Source organism: Microtus oregoni, unplaced genomic scaffold, assembly GCF_018167655.1.
Source record: "Microtus oregoni isolate MIOR12 unplaced genomic scaffold, Mior012 000031F_ref0000149, whole genome shotgun sequence".
NCBI classification, from domain to species: Eukaryota; Metazoa; Chordata; class Mammalia; order Rodentia; family Cricetidae; genus Microtus; species Microtus oregoni.
The window spans coordinates 18144163-18167381 of NW_024543090.1; the positions used below are offsets into that span (position 1 = coordinate 18144163).

The window sequence follows — 23219 nt, forward strand, 5'->3', positions numbered from 1 at the left end:
AGAAAGGCTGTCCCCTCATACTTTCTAGAAACAAGATTCCCTGAAGATTGTCCCTGCTTAGAGCAGACTTAGCCACAGAGCCCACACATCTATAGAGGTTCTGACTTCTTAAAGATTAACAAGAGACTGTTGTCAGCACCACTGTGACATGGCTCCCTGACCATCCTATGTCAATTGTGGAGTCATAACCCCATGGAAGGTTGTGAAATTCTGGTTCCACCAGAAAGAGATGAGAGTCTTCCGGAAGCTAATCGACTAGGGCAGGATTAGGAAGCCACAGCACATCAATAGAAGGGAGGTAAAGTTTGGGGAAGCAGCTAGAGGGCAGAGAGGGAGTTGCCTTCCCCTTCCTTTTCTCATCCCTGATTGGCATTGACACACTTCCCACCCAGTTTGCAGTGACCAGGGGTTAGAGAACAGCCCATAACTTTCCAGGGCAGCGATATCCCTACATCTGTACCCTAAGACCTTTAAGAAAGCTGCAGGTCAGAAAGAAAGACGACTTGAGAAAAACTTAGTACCTCTGTTTCTTCCTACTATTTTGTCTAGGTTTCCAACTCGCATTATTATGGCAAACAGCCTCTAGGTGTGTTTGCTTGCGAGATAGCTTATGGAATTTTCCAGTGGATTTCTGCACCCTCACTTCCTGATGCAGAGTCAGAGGAGGAGAAGAAAAAGCTGAGGGTTTTGTCATATCCAGCCAAGGGGCTCTGAAGGGAGAGAACCAGTTCATTGACTTTCTATTTGGGAGATTGATGGGCCCATTTCTGCAGTCCATAACCACATCTCTGCTGACATTTCAGGCATCTACAATGGAAGAACAGAAGGAAAATCAGCTAGATTATGAGTAAGTAACAGAGACTACAAAGGCTGCATCCAGGCATCAGGTGTGAGGCAGGTTGCTGGCCATACCTTCTCTAATCTTCCAGCCACCTCTCCCTCCTGCCCCCTCAATCCATCATCCAAGCATGCCACTCCTACAGGGAGTGGTCACCACTATAAATTCCCCACCTGAGGCATGATATTTTCCAACGCCGTGCTTCATGTCTCTCAAAACAAAATCCTTGGACCATACTACCCTATTCCCAATTAAGAACTCCAAAGACAAGTCAATGAAATCTTTCCCAGGCTAGTAAAAGTTTAGTGTGGGCCTCCCTTGACTTCGGTACTCTTCCTAAAGTTACCATTTCATTCAGTTGTTATTTTCAAAACAGACATCTGTGCTCTTGAATGACATTCCTGGAATATAAGTATGTAGTCACTGAAATGGCCCTCGTATGAGAATCTCAAACATTATAATCAGAAATCAAAGAGAAGGGGAACCATGGGTGGAAGGAGAGAAGCCCTATTATGGTAGTAGAAACTTCTGTCTCTGAATAAAGCAGACTCACTCAGAAGTGATGCAGCAGGTGCCTAGATAAAAATAGTCAATAAAAGTGTATTGCATAAGCATGTTTCGAGAACAATTTAGGAAAAGGTTGCCATGGGAAACAGTTCTCTCCAGCACGAGGCTATTTAAGGAAGTGAAGCTTCTCTTGAAATCAGAATGGAGGTGCATCTCAAGATGGCCCTCACTGGGTTGAGAATTACTGAGACAGTTTAGGGTGTGATTAAGATGTGTGCCTATTCACAGCGGATGAATTACCTATTTTCTAGAGAGCCTACCTAACCTGGTGAGGTTTTGCTCTTGAGACAACCAACCCTTGTTCATTTGGGGGGCTGTGCCTATAGGTCAGAAAAGATGGAAATCTTAAGATTGGCCCAATCCAAGAAGAACATTATCAGTTTGAACATGGACCTTGAAAAAGATATGCAGAGAATTGATGAGGCCAACCAGGAACTTCTTCTCAAAATACAAGAAAAAGAAAATGAAATCCAGAGGTGAGTCTAAAGTTTCAGGATGGAAGTTCTCAACCTGAAAGAAGGGGGGTGGTGACAGGAGGAAGAAATCCTCAACTTCTCTACTTTCTGTAGAGAACTCTATCCCATGTAGCAAACAACCATCCTTTACTCCGTGACGCCCCCCCCCCCCCAGGACATCCAGACACAGCAAGCTTAAAGATGCACTTACTTAAAAAATTAGGCTGAGCTTTCCTTGAGTTGAAGAACACTGGAGTGTTCGGCCTGGTATAAGGTTGTTCTTTTTTTATGACTTGGAAATGGCCTGAATCTGTGGACCTGGGAAAGAAGTGTTTCCAACCTGAGATGCCCCAGATTTTACCACTTCTGAACCTGTCCATTACGATTCCTTCCGGTTTTCCCTTGCGTCATCCAGGCTGGAGAGTGAGATCACCCAGACTAGAGACCCTGCAGAAGATGAGGACTGGGAAAAGGAAAACTACGTTGTGATGGAAAGAGAACGGGTTCTGCAGGAGCTGGAGGAAGAAACAGCCAGACTTGTGAGCATGACACCGGAGAAAGCGAGTCCATGACGTCATCCTGGCCATATGTGCACTGTAGAGCACGGCCCCCCTTCAGCTAAGCTAGTCTTTTTAAATCCTAACTTGATGAGGTCTTGAATCCCACATAGCTGAAATATCATTTCAACATAAAGTCAATATAAGCATATAATTAGCATATTTTCCTTCTTTTGTCAATATTTTTTAAATTACAATTACATCATTTCCCTCTTCCCTTCCAGCCCTCACATATATTCCACTCTGCACTCTTTTCATAATTGTTGTCACATATATATATATATGTGTGGATATTACTAAATACATAAATATAACCTGCTCAGTCCGTATCTCATTACTTGGATGCATTTTTTTCAAGGCGGACCATTTGGTATTGGATGACTAATCAGTGTGCCCTTTTCTGCGTGAACGGTTTCTCTTCAGTATTTCTTAGCAGACTGTACCATTGTGTAGGGTCGAGGGCCTCATTGACATCAGTGTGTCTCTTGGTGGCATCCCCCTTCAAGTCATATTTAGAGATCCATGTTGTTGAGATGTTATGTGTATAACTTCTGACATCTCTAAAAGACACAACCTCACAAAAACGTTCTTGCTCTTCTGGCTATTAAAATTTTTGCTCCTCCTTCTTGACAAGATCCCCGAGCCTTAGGTGCAGGAATTGTATTAAAGATATATCAGATGGGACTAGGTTCAAACTTCTGCATTTTGGTGGGTTTTGGTTGTTGTTGTTGTTTTGTAATGCCCTCTGTCTGTTTCGTAGAGAAGCTTCCTTGATTTAGGGCGAGGACTACACTTGTCTGTGGGTAGAAAGACAAACATTTAGAAGATGATCGTGCTGGTTTAGCAAAGAAGTGTTCAACTCTCTCTCAAGATCCATGCCTTCACTAGTCCTGGGTATTTTGCTAGGTTTCTGTACCTGGCGTGATTTCCCTTTGGCTGAGCAAGTCTTGAGTCCAATTAGAGAGCTACCGCCAAGGTGTAAGTGTCACGACTGCACCTTCGGAGCTATCCTGCCCTGCTGATTGGTGTTATGATTCACAGGAGGCACAGATGGATAGACTGTTGGTTGCTTCCCTCATTTGGAAGCTTCCATGGAGCCTTCTGGTACCAAGAAACCTAGTCCTCAGGGAGGAGGCTTTTAAGCAATTCTTTTTGCATAGAAAGACTATGTCTGTGCATGGGAGGGAATTGGGGAGAGTAGGGTTTCTTGGGTAATATTTAGTGCTGGAACCATAAATATCTATATCCTTTGTATGCTACTGATTATTTCACCTGTGATTTGATTTCAAGATCTCCTTACAACTTACGTTGTTCAAATAAGCCCAAACTTGTGCAAGGAAACACTGCTTGATGAAATGGGAATACCAACCGAATAGCAGTAGACAATGTTACTGTGATTCAGACTTACATTCTGGTCCTTTCTCTCTCCAGGAGAGGAAGAATGAGGCTCTGGTTCACAGCATCTCAGAACTTCAGAGGAAGGTAGGATGGGGCTCTGTGGTCCTCAGTACCTCCACAGCATTGTTATTCCCAAAGAGTCAAGATAAGGAAAGTGTCAAAAAAGGCTTCAGTTTGGCATGGATCCCACTCTCCTGAGCTTAAGGCTCAAGTCAAAAAGCCGTGAATATTTCTGTAAATGTGGAATGAAAGGAACAGTGGATGAGGTGTTCAATGATCTCACTAGTTCTCCTTTCTGTCACAAGGCAATAGATTCTAATAGATACTCCGTTGAAGTGCTTAGCCAGAACCTTAACGAGAAGTTAATTGTACCTTCAACTAAGACTGTAGCTCACACACAACTACCCTTAATCCCCAAAGATTTCTTCTTCCGCCCTCTTCATATTACAGAGAACTGATACCCACTCTGAGCCACCCTGAAACCCTATGTAGCCCAACTTGAATTGGGGCTAGAAAGAAGTACTTGCTTGCCCTGACTAGGTCACATGACAAGAAGACACACGTAGAATAAAGCTGGCTACATAGGACATTGAGGATCTTCCAAAGATCATGTCCTTGAAGTTTTCACATAGCCATACACATACACTCTTACCCATACACACCAGAGGATATCTTTCCTCTCGGATTACTTTTATGAGTATCAGTTGTTGTGTTTATGTCCATATTTGAAATGTGTTTTTTTTTATCTGAAACTGTAGCTTGCATGGAAATCACAAAAGATAGTCAAATGTGAACAAGATGATCCAAAAATAACCCAAGAAGAGTCCAAGGTAAGTGCTAAGGCAACCGAGAGTGGGCTTGGACCACATGGCCAGGAAAACAGCTGGCCAGTTAGACACAATCATTGCAGGCACTGCAAATTCTCTGTGCTTTGGCCTGTATCTGACTTGACATAGCCAGAGCCACTGAGGTCTTCGTCTCTTTCCTCGGCCCTTACTCAAGAGTTTCTCTCTGCAGAAGATTCTATTCTGTATTCTGTCTGGAAGAACAGAGCATATATGAGTTCAAACTATTGAGGGAGTGAAGTCCCCCATCTAAACGCTGGCTCTGGTACTTAATCTAAGCATGTGGTTAGGCTGTTTCATTGCTCTCTCGCAGTCTCAGCTTGAGGACAGATGAGATGGTGCATATGAAAGATTCTTTCCTCCTTTTGCTATCTGAATGCTCACAGAGTTATCTAGCAATTCTGAAGTTGTTACTTAGACGTCTGCCTGAGGTTATGCATAGAGGCAGACCTAGGATCGGTAATTGTCATCTGAAGGTCAAATCAGATATATTTATTTATTGCGATCCAAAAAGAGTTTGTTCATTAGACCCTAAATTATTTAATGATCTCATTTTATAAACACATCGTGAATGTGAAGCATTTCTCTAATTATGTCCCAGATCTAAGGACCCAAAACCAACCACAAGCTATCTAATCAAAAGTACAAGAGTTGGGGACTTTTTTTTTTTTAACTGAGAAAGCAGATAAAATTCTCTTGACATTTTTTTCCAGAATCACATCTTTGTCCTAATCCGACTTCCCTATGCATTCAAAAACCAACACTATTTGAAGCCTCTGAAGAAATGGAGATGCTGAAGATAGCAAACAGAGAGGAAGGATATAGAATCCATATCCCATCTTCTGCTGACCAGTATAGTACCAGAGGCCACTGGGGGCTACACACACAGGCAGTCCAAAGTCAGCAGGCAAACCTGCTTGACTGTGCTCCTGTAGAAAACACCTAGGGAAGAAGGAAATGGTGGGTCTGAGGCTGCAACAGGAAGAAGTTGGAGATAAGACCAGAAAGGGTTAAAAAAAAAAAAAAAAGACCCTGACTATGCCTGCTGTCTAAGCAGTCAAGAGATCGGTATTCTCCAGAGACCCTTCCTTTTGCAGGCAAGTTTTACTGCAGGTAACCCAGCCATAACCAATAGGAAACACATGGGGTCTGGCAACGGCGGCTGTCAGCATCTCAGCCTTTGTAAGAACTACCGCCATCCTTTGTTGTAGACGGTCACTAGGCCTGGGAGCCGTCCGTTCCGGGGCATTCCGGTTTAATTATTGCCTGATGCACAGCATGGCTTTTGCTTCTTTTGGTAGGACTCAGGCCAGTTGCTGAAAGAGGTATCTGCTCCCAACCTTATGATGCACATCCCTGGCCTGAAAGAATAGCTCTCAGAGCATCTGGATGACTGGCCTTGGTGTTGTTAGCAGCAGGGAGAAGTAACTGTGCAGAGCGCAGGTATCAGATCACAGCTTCTGGACGGAAGAAGGAAAATAAAGCCGAGAATAGAAGTGTATACCCCAAATGCAAACCCTCCTCTTCCTCTGTTATCCTGTTACCCCCTGCTTCTAAAGTCACCATGACACGGGCAATTTAAATAGCCTCCGTCACTATTCTCCTGGCTTCTCATTTTACTCCTAAACGAGCCATTTTCTATACCTGGAGAAAATTGTTTTTTTCAAATAACAAATTGACTTTGTTCCCCGCCCGCTCCCCAGATTCACGCTGCAATCAGAATGAACATCCAAACTCCATCTACGAGCTCCAGGGTCCTATAATACAACCTAGACAACTCCTTTGGAACTCTATGGAAATGTTTCTCAACCTTCCTAACACTCTTGACTCCTGAATACAGTTCCTCACATTGTGGTGACCTTAACCATTGAATTATGTTGTTGCTGTTTCATAATCGTATTATCGTGAATCATAATATAAATACCTGATACACAGATGGTATTTATATTATGAAAGGGTCATTCGGCACCCCCAAAGGGTCACAAGGGGTTCTATAAGTTCTTCTAGAAGCTACAAGGACCGATAATTTAGGCCTTAGCCAAGCCTTTCCTACCTGTTCTACCTACCATACTCATCGACCTGTTCACGATCACCAAATGTGCACCTACTTTTCTGACCTTAGCCTTCGCAAGAACTTTCCCATAAAACACATTTCTTCCAACTATCTCTCAGGCTAAGATTTATTATGTAGGCCTCCCCTCAAGCGTCATCTCACTACAGAGGCCTTTCCCGCCACTCCTCTCTCACGTCACCCTCCTCCACCTCTAACACACCGCTGCTCACGTTCTGGTTTTAATGCCTTTTCTTACACAGACTATTATAGTAATGGCGTTTTTGTTATGTCCCCAACTATACTGAAAGTTCCTCATGGAGACAAAGGTCTTACCAATCTTTGCTCTCCGTAGAGAGAGAGAGAGAGTGAGTGAGTGAGTGAGTGAGTGAGTGAGTTTATTATAGTGGCCAATATAAAAGAGTGTTCTCCAAATAGTTAAGGAGATAAAACAGGAAAGAAAGTATAGTGATATTTTATTTGTATTTTAATAAATAAAGCTGAAGATTAGAGTGCAAAACTAGTCACACTAGTCAGTCACACAGGCCAGGCAGTGGTGGCTCACACCAGTCACACTAGTCAGTCACACAGGCCAGGCAGTGGTGGCACACACCTTTAATTCCAGCAGCCACACTAGTCAGCCAGAGAGGGCGGGTGGTGGTGGTGCACGCCTTTAATACCAGCACTAGAGAGGAATATAAGGCAGATGAGACGGGAACTGGCTCTCTTTTCTGTCTGAAGATTTCAAAAGCAAGAGCTCTCTAGTGGCTTGGTAGCTTTGCTTTTCTGATCTTCAGCTTGAACCCCAATCTCTCTCTCTAGGTTTTAAGAATATAGTGAGGGATAAAATACCGAGCAAAAGTCCTGGACCAAACTAACTGCAGAGCTAGTTTCAGGACAGCCAAGCCTACACAGAGAAATGCTGTCTCCAAAAAAAAGGGGGCGGGGGGGGGGGGAGAAGTTCTTCAGGACTCATAATTTTTGAGAAAATTCATTTTAAAACTATATAATTCAAAAGCAAAATTAAAAGATGAAGGCTCTGTGCAGAGAATTCTGTTCAGCCGCAAAGCTCTGGATGCTGTAAGGCCCCCATCAATGGTAAACGGATGCATCAAGAGCCAGCAGAGCATCGCTGAGACGCTGTGCCTGCCTTGTGCGTTTTCATCTGCGAAGGCTTTTGATCCTTTTCTTTCAACAGGTCAAGTTACAACAGTTGGAATCTTCCTGTGAAGACCAAGAAAAGGAACTTGGCAAGGTAAGAGCAGGACTTCAAAGTTCTTCCCAAGAAGGAGAAACGTAACACACACACACACAGCAACCTAGTATATCCCTCAAAGGGCTGATGATTCATCAGCTCCCAGACTCAGGACCAGAATGGGTCTAAATGGTGGTTTGTTTGTTTTTAAGAAGATAAACCCAATCCTCTATGTTTTCTTCAATTGAACATTTTTACAGAGCATATCCCAACACCTGTGTCTAACACATACTTGTATATCCTTCTTTTCCAAATTTCCTGAAATAATTCCCTTTTGGACTATAAAATATGGTTTATTTGTGCTCAAAAATGAAATGAATTAATACATACAGCAAAAGTTTACATTGTGGGCCTAGAAACGGGGTGGGAGGGACATAGGTACTTCTCTCACTGCAGTAAACTGAGAAAACTTTAAGATTCCACTTTGGTTTTCAGATAATGGAAGACTATATGTTTGTGTCTCAGCTCTGCGAAGATCAAGCTCTCTGCATAAAGGTACAGCTTCTCATGCAAGGGACAGAAAAGGGATTGTTCATGGGCAGGATGAAACGGAGCCAGGCTGCCCAAGGAATAATTACCTAGAAAAAAAAATGTCAATATGGTCCTAGGGAGAAACAGTATGGTCATCAATCCCTGGCACATATCACCCTACCGCTCCTTGATTCTTGGTAACTGCTGATAGGCCATCTCAGTGTCTGTGTTCTTAAATTAATAACAAGCGTGTCTCCGTGTCTCATCCCAGTTACTCTTGGGAACCTATCCACCACTGAGGAGTAAGGGAAGAGAAGGTCCTTGGGTTGAGTGACTGTGGGAATACCAAGTATTCATTGTATAGTCTGGTGAAAAGTGCTTGTATGTTTAGAAAAAATGGTTAAGCACCCAAGTAGTAACTGTGGCTCCCTTCAATTCTCTTTAAAGAAGTACCAGGAAGCACTAAAGAGAATAGAAGAAGAGCTAGAGACCGGATTCCTTGAAAGAGAAGTGTGAGCATTGACGGAGGGACACGCTGGTTTGGTGGTAACCCCTTCTCAGCTGAGTCAGAGGCAACTCTGCCTAGGTCCCCTCTAGAACGGGAGGAGCCCCTCCTTTTGTGCCCTCATTAGAATCACAGTCTTGAAAGACTACTGAAAACGTCTTCATGACTTTATCCCACAGTTATACTATCATTTGGGTTAATATTAAGAGCATAAGCACGCATTTTAAAAAGTGCTGGTGGCTGAAATCCTTGGTACTTGGGGTAGTCCTTACTGGTCACAGGATGAACTTGAAACCATCAGCATCCTCACTTCTGACTATAAAATCCCAGTTGTGATAGACTCATGAGTTACACCCCTGGAGACACTGACGAGATGTGTTCCAAAACTTAGAACTCTACCGAGCACTGAACACTAAAAACTAGAAAGGACAAGGCTCTTGCTCTCCTTCTCAGGGATACAGAGCACAGAACCAAAACAATGAGCCTTGCCTCCATCCCTTCACCCTCTTTAGGAGCTAGTCTTAATGAATATGCATTTCTGTTTATTAAATTTCTGGAGAGTCTTTGACTCAACAACAGGAAGCCAAAACTGCTTAATCCTCTAAATCAGCCACTTACAAATGGCAGCCTTTCCTTCCAAAAGCCAGGTCCTAGGACATGCAGGCTCTTGATCCTGAAGAAAACCCTCTGGTCTTTCTAGATGCTTGTTGGACATTAGACTGGGACTTCATTGTTAAGCTGAGGTTCTGGAACAGAGTTTTTGGCAGATCTTTCTATGCCTCCTATTGGAGGCCTCTATCCACCACTGACTGACTTCTGAGTACTTGGAAATGGGTAATGTGTTCAAGGAGCTGGCTTTCTGTTTAAATTTATTTAAATAACTATAGGTCATGGCGACACTATGGGATAAGGCACCTTTTAAATAACCGTCCTCTATGTTATGAATATTTGAATATTTTGCTCAATCTCTTTTGTGGTTCCTTTTCTTCCTAGATCAAAAGTATTAAGCATGGATTCTGCGAGAGAAAAGACTAACTGCCTAGCTAATAAGGTAAGAATCCCCCTCCTTTTGCTCAGTACCTTGACTTACCAAGGGCATTTCTAGGAACTGTGGGTCACCAAATAGATGCCCAGTTTTCTCACGGCCCTTAGCAAACATTTGCAACTCTACCCACCCCCAACCAAGATGCAAAGGAGCAATTGTCTGTTCCCATTTTACCCACTCAAAAGACAGCCTAAGACCAAAGAGTTCCTTTCGAAAGCTGGAAGAAACATTAACGGAACATGAATTACTGTATAGAGGAGGCAGACACAGCACACACCCTTTCTCTCCTATAATCACAAAATGCTCTTCTGTGCCTCCCAGCACAGTCTTGAATCTTCCACAACACAGGGCACCAGGTGTCTAACAGTGTGTAGCTGGAGTAGTTCTGCAAGTTAAATCACAGGAAGTCAGACTTGTGCATGTCCCACTTCAGTGTCTGCTCGTAGTCAGCATCATGAAGTCACCAGCTCACAGGCCAAGCCTGGTCTGAAATCACGGACCTTTTTGGAAGGAGGTTACCAGTCCTTTTAGCCTTCTTGCTGTCTCACGCCAACAGGTTACATACTGGGTTACACTGGCCTTAAGGCCAAGGTTGACAATCAATGAAGTTTTCATGTAGTCAAAATAAATGGGGCTTTGTTTGTTTGTTCGTTTTAAGATTTATTTATTTTATGTATATGAGTGCTCTATCTGCATAAACACCTGCAGGCCAGAAGAGGGCATCAGATCCCACTAGAGATGGTTGTGAACCACCATGAGGTTGTTGGGTATTGAACTCAGTGCCATTTGTTTGGTTTTGAATCTCAGAAACAAAAGGCCATCTCTTTCCATAAGAGAGACTATTACTACGGCCCTGGCATCCACCAGATACTTGTTTCTGTTGAACTACGCTCACATGTCCTATGCAATCTCAGAAGTCCATCGATGGACTCTTTTTTAGCAACAATCAGAGAAAAACAGATTTGTCTTCCCAAAGCCCATATAATCCCATGAGGGCCCACTGGCCAGTGATGTTTAAATTCCTTCATGCAGGAAAGGCTGCCCAAGAGGTAGGTGTCCTGAGCACCTACTAGGGCCCTCCAGCACCCTCAGGCTACAGAACCCATTTCCAGTTTCTGATTCCAGTTCTATTGGCTTCAAAATGTGGGCAGAACTTCTCTTACTCTTGATATCAAGGAGACTTTATAAAGGCAATAAAAGAGCTGAGAAAATATTTTGGAAGAGAGATATCAAAGAAATCCAGCCAGGCAAGTGGAGGAGCATACTTTTAATCCCAGCACTTAGGAGGCAGAAGCAGGTGGGTCTCTGTGAGTTTGAGACCAGCCTAGGACAGCTAGGGCAGAGAAACTTTGTCTCCAAAAAGAAAAATAAAAGAAAATAGAAGGAAAAAAAGAAAAAAGAAGAAAGAAGAAAGAAAAGAAAGAAATCCAGAAAGCCTCATTTTGAGATTAGTCTTTTTGAAACTTCTCTCTTAAGACATGTCTGTATGATTCCCATGGGCTAAAAATTCCCCTTGGCTAAGTAGAAGGCAAATGAGCAATTTAAAGAGCTGGAAATGTGGACTCAGATGGCCCAGTTTGTAGGTCATTTAACAGCTATAATATTTCCTCATTAATAATTATTTCTCTAGTTTATATCAGTCGTGTGTGTGTGTGTGTGTGTGTGTGTGTGTGTGTGTGTAAACCAAGGCTGAAAAGATGGCTCAGCTTTCTGTCCTTGCACAGGACCCAGGTTCAGTTCTTAGCACCCACCCAAGTCATTCAGTTCACAACCATCTGGAAGGCCAAGCTCTTGGGGCTTTGACATATCTTCTGGCCTCCATGAACACCCAAACCTACATACACATATCCACACATAGACAGACAGAAGTTTAAAAAGGAATAAAATAAATCTTTACAAAGTAACTTTCATCTTTGAAAATTACATGTGTTTGTGTGTATATCAAAAATTTGTAAGATTTATGTCAATAAAACAATCAACTGCTGTTCGCTAACGTTATCTGGCAACTTCCAGAAATTGTTTATTTACTGTTGGTGTTTCTTCCAGGGTGGCTCCATCGCCAAAAAGGCTTTAAGATTCAGTAAAAGGTAAGCCAGGCCTCTTCCAGTAAACTTCCTGAAAAGCTGAGGTGCCAGGATCTATGCTGGCATAAAGCAAAATATAAACAAGGAGAACCTCACACACACATGCGTGCACACACACACATGCGTGCCCACACACATTCATACGTGCCCACACACACATGCACGCACACACACACATGCGCGCCCACACACACATGCGTGCCCACACATATACGTGCCCACACACACGCATGCACACACATGCGTGCCCACACACACATACGTGCCCACACACACGCATGCACACACACATGCGTGCCCACACACATGCGTGCACACACACACATGCGCGCACACACACAATTGCGCGCACACACACATGCGCGCACACACACATGCGCGCCCACACACACACATGCGCGCACACACACATGCGCGCACACACACACATGCGCGCACACACACACATGCGCGCACACACACACATGCGTGCCCACACACATACGTGCCCACACACACGCATGCACACACACATGCGTGCCCACACACATACGTGCCCACACACACGCATGCACACACACATGCGTGCCCACACACATGCGTGCACACACACACATGCGCTCACACACACAATTGCGCACACACACATGCACGCACACACACATGCGCGCCCACACACACATGCGCGCGCACACACACATGCGCGCACACACACATGCGCGCGCACACACACACATGCGTGCACATGTGCATGCAAACACACACATCGGCAGACTAGTGTCACTGGCTGTGTTCTAATGCCATGAGACTTGTGACCCAGAGGCCACTGATAAACTCAGCTCTGCAGTGTCAGAAGTTAGCAGCTTAGCTGTGATGAGGACCAGAAGTCTTCACTCTCAATCAAGATGCAGTAGCTCTCACTCCCTGATTCCCTTTTGTGGTTTGAAGTAGCTTGTTGCACAGTTTCCCGGTAGCTATGATAGACAGGAAGTAGGGGGACCGAACCCCTGGATGGAATTGCACCACTGTCTAACAGCAGACCTATTAAACAGGAAACATCCGGGGAAAGAAACCCCTAATGGTGTCCAGCACAGAATACAATTCTTTAACTTTTTCAATGAATGGGGATTCCAGATTGAACACCTGGGTACATGTTAGTTAGTCCTGAGGGAAACACCATGACAGCAAGGAACAATTAGTATTCAGTAAGGTAAGCCCTCTCCACGTGCAGGAAAAGGCCAAATATTGTCCCATGTGATCCACTTAAGAAGACATAAAGAAACATATTCAAAGTGGTGTGAAATATGGTTTACAAAGCGTCTCATCGGGACAGTTAAAATTATTGGTACTTAAAAGTCAACTCCGATCGCCTGGGAAGTTTGCTTAAAGAGAACACACTTTCCTACCACATACATAAAGTATTACATGTTCCTGTGTCCCTAGCTAGGACATCCCTGAAACAATGAGCAGAGTGCTCCCAGAACCCCAGGCTGCCCTCTAATCCATAACACCAAAGCCCAGCATGGTTCACTCTGTTGCTGCTATGTTTAATTCCTTAGCAGTGACCACACACTGCAGTACATGCATGAAGGGCATTCATGCAGTACATGCATGAAGTACATGCAGTACGTGCATGTTTAATTCCTTAGCAGTGACCCACTAAGTCCCCCACACGCTAGTACATGCATGAAGGACATGCATGCAGTACATGCACACTTAATTCCTTAGCAGTGACCCATTAGGTCCCCCACACTGCAGTACATGCATGAAGGGCTAAGAATGAGCTTGCAGATATTTAGAAAGCCTGCAAGGACTTTGAATAGAAAAAATGGGAGTACCTCTCTAGACTTCCTTTTGTTTTTCTGTTTAGCCTTTTGAAACAGGAGTTCACTCTGCTGATCTCCAATTCATAACATTCCTGCCTCACCTCCCAAGTGCCGGGGCTACAGACATATGCCATCACACTTAAACATTGATTCTAGTTAAATAAAGGGTTGACAGACAAGCTCCTATTAAAATTAAGAGTATTTGTTCTCTGATACCTGAGAATCAGAGGACGTTATAAAGGTGGGCGAGTGTAGATCATTACATCCACAATATATAAAGAGTTCCTATAAGTCAACAAGCACCAACTACCTACCTAAGAGGTAAATGGGCAAGAGGAGGGTAACACGTGAGACCAACTCGCCTAGGGACTGCTGTTCAGCTTCAGTGTTCATCATGGAAATGTGAATTGAGGCCAAATGAGTTCTTATTTTATAACTGTTGACTGGCAAAATCTAAGCATCTGATAGAATTGTGTTGGCGGAGTTGGGAGCCCACAGACATACATGCTTAGAGGCAGCTGACTACTTTGGAAAATAATTGGAAAAAAAGTTAAGGGAAGAAAATGAAGTCTCATGGCGATAAATGGCACAACGAAAATAAAATAAAAGTGTATGGAAGGAATAACTGAGTAGGCAAAGGGAGTGTTAGGGAATGACGGCGGTATATGGAGATGGCAGAGGCTCTCAGGTCTGCGTTTCTATTCTGTCCCGGGTTTCATAAACCCCAATTAACAGTTTCTGGGATTTCTCTTTCAGGGTTTTCCGCCCCCTCTTGTTTACCACGCTGTTTTTCATCAGACTGCTGGGTTACCTGATCTTCCATTTAAGCTTTATAAACCCCGACCTCCTCATCAACGCGCTTCCCAAGATCCTGAGCAGGGACGTCTTGTGGAAGCTGCGATGCTTCCTCTTCCCGTCCCTCACACTTGAGACAGGAGACATGTTACCGCACTGATCCCAAGTGTCCGTAGGCAGCAGAAGGCAAGAGGGACACAGGCTTGGAGACAGGAGGTGGCGAAATTGTGGAGGGTAGAGGTTTTTCCTCAGTTCTCCCCCTGGTGCTGGCCTACTTGGTGATCATTTGTCTCCGTGTTACTTTTTCAAGATTAGCCTTGCCCAGTAAAGAACTCTGTCAATGAGTCTCTGGATGAATGGATAAAACGAACAAACGGTACACCGTGCTGATAAACCTGGCTAATTTCAGAGTTCTATAGATACTTGTAAAGTTAGAACTGACCAATGAGTTCTGTGAATCTCCAAAATCTAATGACCAGTATCCCTGAAATGCAGAAAAACCCAACACAATACATGACGCAGAGTTGATCTTCTATCAGAATCAAAAGCTGTGTCAACTGACCTAGAAGGTGTATCCATCAACAGGCTGGGCTGTGCTGTCCCACCTGTCCCATCGGATACTCAGGGACAGGGCAGGAAGACCAGGAGCTCGAGATGAGCAGAGGCACTATAGGAAAGTTCTCTTTCCAGAATAATAATAATAACAATAGTAAAGACAACAGTCAAACAACCAGAATCTGGGACTGTAAGAGATTATAAGAGGCAAGGCTGGAAGAAACCTCAAAATGTCATCAGGGTTTCATGTGCCTTCCTTTCTCTTTGATCATCCCCCCCCCTTTTAATTTGACTGTCAGCACCTGAAATTCTACACTACCCAATTAGCAACCTCAGCAAAAGGAAACTATCTTTGCCAATAGCTCTAGTTGCAAAACCCAGAGAACACGGACTGGCCCATCGGAGGTAAATCATCTACCTCCTGCCCCACCATCACTGTGAGCAGCAGGACAGACTCTCTGATTGGTCAGTCCTAAAGCGTCTATCCAATTCCTTGTTAGGGATTATGGGAGGATGTAAAAAGGGAAAGAGGCATTGGGAACTGGCTCAATGGGTAAGAGCATTTTGCTGTGGATGAATGAGGATCTGAGTTCAAAGCCCCGGCCCCCACGCCTGTAACTTCAGAGCTGAAGAAGAGAGACCAACAAATCCTGGGAGCTGCCAAGCAGCTGAGCCAAAGCAGTGGGCTTCAGAGTAGCTGACTGGAACTTCAGAGTTCCTGGCTGGAGGAAGCAGGAGATTAATAGAGCAGGACATTGGATCCCTTCCCCTGTCCTCCATCAGAGACCATGTATGAGAAATAGCTGAGGGAACCGGCCCAGAGACATTGTACACAGTGTGTTTCCCACAGGAAAAGAGTCTGTGTTTCCAGAAATGGGGAGAGGAATGCTTGACAAGCAAAGGCAGACATTCCCAGAATCACGCAACTCCAGCAATTAAACAAACCAAAAGCTGGAGCCCCATCTGTCTTCCCACAAGGAAACTTAGACGGCCACAAGATCATAGACCGAGATACTGAAAATTCCTACAGACCGAGCAAGATAAGAATCGCATCGTTAATCAGGTCTCTAGAGCGGCAATAAACAAGGACTCTAAACCGCACACAACCCACTTCTGAAGCTCAGGGTCGTCTCCACATGGCCACAGCCCTTACTTTTCCAGAACCGCCAAAGCACCTGAGTGCCTTACAACAGGGTGGCTATGTTCAGACTCCCTCCTAAAGTGCGCCCCCCCCCGTCCGCCCCCCCCCCCCCCCCCCCCGTGTCCGCACCCCTGAGAGTTCTGAAGAGCTCACTGCTGGCCAGGAATGAACTGGAGCCAGCACAGGCCACTGCTATTGCTGTTTGAGACCACATGATGTCACTGTTGAAAAGGGAGCTACACGAGGTGCAGGGATCCTTTGACAAACAAAGACACACCGGATAGTAAGTAGAAAAAGATGCCTACTGACAAGGCAAGGAGAGAAAGACATGCCTATCCGGAAACCTTAGAGGAAGCCTAAGGTCCCATCCTCTGGGTGCCCTGCAGAGACAGGTGAGTCCATCCCTCTGTGCCACGTCTACACAGACAGAACAGGAAACGACACGCTCACGCAGGGGCTCCGCTCGAGGCACCCCCTCCCTCTACCCAAATCGTTAGCACCAAGGTCAAGCTCTTAGAATAAAGATGGCTTTTAACTTTTAGTCTATTAGGGAAACTTTTGGTGACTAAAGCCAGCCTGCTCTCAAGAGACCACCAAACACCTCCCCGCCCGTTTCCTGTAGTCAGGATCCTTTCCTCTTAGGCCCTTGGAATCCAAAGGGATCCACGCGGTCACCTAAGCCAGGCCCAAGGTGCATGTCTTTCCTGCATCCACTTTCCGCTCTCCTCCAAAATGCCGCCCCTGGCGAAAACGTACTAAAGGCAGTTTAGACTAGTCTTCTGTCTGTCGTCACACACGAATCTAGTTCCACAGCTGCTCTTACCTGGGCTGTGTAGGCAACATCTCTACATCCCTAAATTCCCAAATAATTATTCCAAATCCTGTGTTTGTCTCGCTCCTGTCTGGAGGAGGAAAAAGAATTAAAAAAAGAGCTTTTGTGAAACTAAGGTTGGAAATTCCAACAAGGGAGGCACAGTGTCTGTCCTTGAGGAGAGGAGAGAGGAAAACAGATACAAGGGGTCATGACGGGGAAGGGAGTAACTCCCAGTGACGATGCCCGATGGGCGGTAATATCAGATCCGTGGGCTAGGCTGAACCATGAGGTCAGCTGCCACTGTTAGTGACCCGCTTACCAAAAAATTAAAAACAAGTCATTAGGCATACAAACTGGCCTTCCTGGAGGCTTGGATAGAATAATAAAACTCCAGTTGGGTGGAAGAGTTATGGGAGAAGTTTGCGGGATACATAGGATCAAATACACTATGTAAAATGAAATTCTCAAGAAATTCATTAAAAAATAAAATATTTTTGAAATATAAGGCTGAAGGGATGGCTCAGTGGTAAAATTCCCGCCGTGAAAGCATGAGGACCTGAGTTCGAATCCCTGGCCTAGCACTTGTGTTACCTGTCGGTGACCCCAAGGCTGAGCAAACAGAGGCAAGCAGATCCCAGAGGCTTGGTGGCCAGTCTAGCCGAAACTGTGAGCTCCTGGTTCATATTTTGGGTATATATATTGTGTATACACACACATTATATATTGGTTTTCCGAGTAGCTTTGGAGCCTGTCCTGGAACTAGCTCTTGTAGACCAGGCTGGCCTCGAACTCACAGAGATCCGCCTGCCTCTGCCTCCTGAGTGCTCGGGTTAAAGCCATGTGACACCACCACCCAGCTTGGGTTAATGTTTTCAGTGGAAGGGACCACACAGTACTAAAAGACTGAAGCACAAGCAAGCAGATCTCCATGAGTTCGAGGCCAGCAAGTTTCAGGCTAGCCAGCTACAAAGTGAGGTCCTGTCCTAAATGAGGGTGGGCAGCTTAACCTGTTAAATTGTATGGAGCTGTAACTTTGACTTGTATCCTAAATGGTAAGACCAAACACCAGGCTGAGCCCTGGAGGGTCTGCATTACAGACCACACTGGCCCTTCCTTCCCTGAACCTGGTACTTTGCTCCCACTAGGCTGCCCGTGTTGTGTTCTGGACTCCCTTCTTGGCCGGCAGAAAGGCGATGTAAAGGAACCCTGTACCAGAGTTCTGCCCGGTGAGGGGAGTCGACACTCACTAACCTCATACATTCAAAACTCAGAAGAGTGGAAAAGAAAAAAGCACTTCCACACATTGCGACTTCAGAATTCTTAAAAGAAAACGTTAAGATGAATGCCTGCTCCTCTGACGCCCGCTACGCTGCCTTTAAGCGGCTTGAAATCTTAACGCTGTGATGTTCAGAAGCAGAGACGTTAAGGTAGAGTTAAGGTGCAGTGGTTAGCGTCACTGATATTTTTAAACTCCTGATAAAGGACCACACAAACCTCCTAGGTGCTTGCTGTGAGCTTGAGGCAGGTCACATGCACAGGAAAAAAAAAAAAACAAAAAACAAAACAGAGGCTACGTACAACATGACCAGAGAGCTGCATCTGCTGGCTAGCTGGTCTCTGCAGCATTTTATTCCTGAGACCTAGACACTGCCTTTCCAAATGGTGTCTCCATCACAGCAGGCAGCTGGGTAGCACGTCTGAGCCCTGGCAGCTGGGAGGCCCTTGAATTGGCGCACAGCTGCAGGTATTCTGTGTGAACAGTAGATGGCACTGTTCCCAGGCACACGGAACTCTGTCGCCCTCTTGTTCCTATGGTGATTTTCAAAGGATGGTCTGTAGACTAGAAAGCCAAGGGTGCAAGCGATAAAGTACCCGTCAATACCTAGAGTTAGAATCGCTCTAATCCACAGACTGTGTGCCCTGAGCAGACCCCCGCCCTCCCCCTGACGTTAAGCTTACGTGCACCTTAAAGTAGGACTTGCTGCTTTGATAACTCTGCATGCAGTAAGATAAACAGAAAGCTCTCTCGTTTTGAGGAGACAGGGGACAGAAAAATGACTCCTCCCACTGAATCAGCTCCTCGTACTCAGTGAAGCTTCTTTCCTTTCCCTCCACATATGGGAAAATTGGAACCGAGGCTTCTGCCCAGAGCGTTCACTTCTTCCTCTCAGATTATTTTTTCCACATAGAAAAACCAAAGTTGGGATCCTGGTGTAGCAGCGCTCACCTGTGATTTAAGTACACGGGAGATAGAGGCGGGAGGATCAAGGATATCAAGGAAATCCTGGGCTACAGTGTGAGTTTAAGGCCAGCCTGGGGTACACGAGATCTTGCCTGGGAAGCTGAAGCTGAGTGATCCGACTTCATTCTGATACATCAGTGAGGTGTTCCTGCAGTCCTAATGCTGTCTATGAAGCAGCCCCTCGCAGCAGATGTGATGTTCATGGTCACCAGTTACACGCCAGACAATGTTCTGTTTCTTGTGCATCAAGCAGCATTGCATTAAATGCAATCTCCCGTGATAAATGTCATTATGCCCAATTTATAAGCAAGCCTTTTTCTAGAAATAAATTACATTGAATTCCAAGGTTTTTGGCTTGAAATTCTGGGCTCTCACTCTACCTACAACTTGGCTCCTAAACTCTCTAGTTCTTCTGAAGATAGGTAGACCAGATGTCCAGCCAGGGAGAGACTGTAGCATTTCCAAGGAAAAGGGGTGTTTACCTATGTCTGTACAGAAAAATTGCAGTCTTTGGTTGTATTTATAGATAACGTAGATGCCAGAGAGACTCTGAGACAAGCCATGGAATCATAGAACTGAAAGAGATGTCAGAGGCTTCTCCTTCCAGAACAGTCCACCAGAGTTTAACTGTGAGGTAGAAGGGAAGGCTAGTGTTAAAATTTAAATTCTCTTGAAGTGATTTTTTTTCCTAGATTGTATCCTTGGATTCCATGTTTTTTTTTTTCAAAAAGAAATTTTAATTCAAATGATTGGATTTACATAATTTTTGGTATCGCACAAAATACACAAGCTCTCCAGATGTCCACCGAGATCTAGCACTGTTTCATGGTCTCTTCCCCACCCACCCCCCCCACCCCCCAGCTGCCTAGAAGTTTGTGGGATCTGGAAGCTGCATCTCCCATCAGTAGCCCAGTAGCATTTTGTCTTACCTAGTTCAAAAAAAAACAAAAACAAAAAACAGCCTCCTGCAGAGAAGAGCCTTGTACTGTGTCCCTAAACATCCCTCCAGGTCATCACCAACCCATTTCCAGTCACAAGAAGCTAACCTAACCTATGGGAACGTTCAGATATGCCAATAAGATCTACGTCTGTGGGAGCCAGACTAGGCATGGGGAAGGCTTTCTTTTTTAATTGTTTTGTTGTTGTTTCAGGCAGACATGGTCTCATACAGCACAGGCTAGCATCAAAGTCACTATTTAGTCAAGGAAGACCTTGAATTTTTGATACTCCTTCTCCACCGCCCCCAGCCACCCCACCCACCCACCTCCAGGACTCCAGGTTTTATTCAGTGGTAGGAACCAGGTCCAGGTCCTCCATACCTGGCGGACATTTCCAGCCCTTTTCGTACATTTTTTTTTTATCACTTAAGCACCTCATTAAAGGGAGATATAAGTGCCTCAATTTTTTTTTTTATTCCCCAGATTTCTAGTGCAGTGTGTACTGTTGTAAATACTTGTAAAACCCCTTCCTTGAGGGCTGGGGAGGCCTCCAAAGAAGGCAGGAACGATGAGCAGTGCTTTGTCAGATGCTGAACGGTGTGCGACAAGCAGTGGCTCCTTGCACCTCCACTAATTTGAGATCAACTCCCAACATCACACGTCAAACAGTTTTGAAAAGACTGAAGGTACCCGGGAGGCTGTGGTGCAAGAGCCTGAGGCAGGAGAATTATCAGGAGTTGGAGGACAGCCTGGACTGCATTGTGAGTTTCAGGCAAGCCTGGGCTAGAGAGTGAGGCCCTGTCTCCAAGACAGAAGCACGGGGTGAGGGGGGTCTTTGAGAGAGGCAAGTGGGGCCCTCCAGCAGAACCTGCTGCATACGGAAGGCCTCCATTTCTCAGTCTTGCCTGACCCTCCCACATACTCCCTAAACATGAGCTACAGTCTGATGGGCTTGTCCACACTCTCCTTTTCTTCCCCCTGCTCCTTCTTTATGAAGCAGGAAAGGCTCCGCGTCGTTTGAGGTTTGCTCAAATTCTTCTGTGTTCTGGAACCAGATTTGATTTCTCTTCTTTTCCACTGACTCACCCTGTATCCCTTAGGCAACAGAGGTCAGAAGGTAGCCTAAGTGACAGTCAAAACCGTCATCCTCCACAGAAAAGCCCTGTGGACAATGCACAGGGTGCCTGTGATTTGCAGGGTGTCTTATGCGCAGATACTCAAATGCCACGGGTCTCTTCCGCCGTTATCTTCCTGCAGTTCGGTCAGGCATTTTGTAGAGGAAAAAGATCCTCGCGAGCTCGGCAGTATATAGCACTGCTGCAAAACTTATTTTTATCACTAAGTTTCTCCGCAGTGACTCAGAAGGGATGTAAGAAATAGAAGAGAAAGAAGACGGGAAAGGCAGATGCTTGTTATGCAACTTAAAGGCGGTTGTACCCATTTCCTCCACACAGTGGCGCGAGCTCCCTAAGAAATGGTCTCAGCTCGAAGAATGGAAACTTTCTCACTGCTGAGAAAAGCTCCGGGTGGTTCTGCCGCCATTCACAGCCCACCTCCCCCGGGAGAAATCAAACTCACTGGTTCAGGCCGTACTTACTCTGGGTCTAGAAAGCCACCCTCAGTGGAAGGCGGAGTCGTGTGCTTTCCTGGTCCAAAGTCCAAAACCTGTGAGAGATCAGATGGCTTGCAGATCTTGCGGGAAATGCCATCTCAGGCTCTCCTTTCGAGTCTTGCTAGTGCAAGAGGTTAACGGCAGTTGGCCGAGATGCTGACTACCTATCACGACCAAGACTTCCTGGCTGCTTTGTCTCTGTGGGGACCTAAAGCTTTCCTTTAAGCGTTCTTAACACCTAGGGGAATGTCATTAAGAATGTTAAATTAAGGAGAGATGGCTGAAGGGCGGATGTTTACTGCTCTGGGAGAGGACCCAGTTTGGTACCCGGCACCCATATGGCAGTTCGCAACAGCTTATAACTCCACTTCCAGGAGATATGTCTACCCTCTTTTTTGGTTTCCACAGGCTCTGCACACACTTGGTGCACGTGGACTCATACTGGCTCACATAAGGCACAGAAAAATGTGTGTGTGTGTGTGTGTGTGTGTGTGTGTAGAAAGAGAGAGAGAATATACATATAATTTGTTTATATATATAATTTGTTTATATATATGAATGCTAAATAGGGGCAGACAGCCCAGTCTTAATGTGCTTGTTCTCGAGCATGAGTTCCAGAGCTGGTCCCCCAGATCTACATTAAGAAGTTGAGCACGGTGACATTGTTGAGTGTTACATAATCCCAAAGTTAGGCAACAGATTCAGCAGGATCCCTGGGTTCATGCATAGCCAGCCTAGGTAAATCGGTGAATCCCAGGCCAGTCAGAGGCCTTGTCTCAAAACAAAAACACTGAGAACAACTCCTGAGGAAAGACCCGTTGGGTCATCTGAAAAGGAACTGTCTCCCATATGCTCCGGTATTTGAGTCCTTCATCACTAGTAGGTGGCACTGTTTGGGGAGATTATGGAACGTGAAGGAAGTATAGTCTTGATGGAGGAAGTACGTCAGTAGGGGTGAGTTTTGAGGGCCAGTGGCCTCCTCCCACTTCTGGTTTGCTTTCTCTGCTGTGTGTGCGTGAGTGGAAATGTGTCTTAACAGTTTCGAGCTCTTACCGCCTGTGGCCCTGCCTCCTCCACCCTTAAGGACTTTCTTCTGGAGCCAAGAACCCAATTTGTTCTTCCTCCTAGAAATTGCTTTGGTCATGGTGCTTTATCTCAGCAACAAAGAATAACTGACACAACCCCTGAGGTTGTACTATGACATCCACAGGGACACATACAGATATACATGCTCACACGCGTATACA

The 23219-nt window shown here is 45.2% G+C and overlaps 1 protein-coding gene across 2 annotated transcripts; it reads left to right on the plus strand.

Moving 5' to 3' along the window:
* Nucleotides 1-812: 812 nt before the first annotated feature.
* Tmco5a (transmembrane and coiled-coil domains 5A) lies at nucleotides 813-14830 on the plus strand. 2 transcript variants are annotated; one of them, XM_041679316.1, is made up of 11 exons: nucleotides 813-847; nucleotides 1732-1881; nucleotides 2276-2399; nucleotides 3849-3899; nucleotides 4574-4645; nucleotides 7909-7965; nucleotides 8401-8460; nucleotides 8884-8948; nucleotides 9935-9992; nucleotides 12033-12073; nucleotides 14632-14830. In XM_041679316.1, the coding sequence occupies exons 1-11, from the start codon at nucleotides 813-815 to the stop codon at nucleotides 14828-14830; spliced, it is 912 nt and encodes a 303-aa protein (XP_041535250.1). The 2 variants fall into 2 exon arrangements, with proteins under 2 accessions (XP_041535250.1, XP_041535251.1); XM_041679317.1 differs by lacking the exon at nucleotides 8401-8460.
* The last annotated feature ends 8389 nt before the right edge of the window (nucleotides 14831-23219 follow it).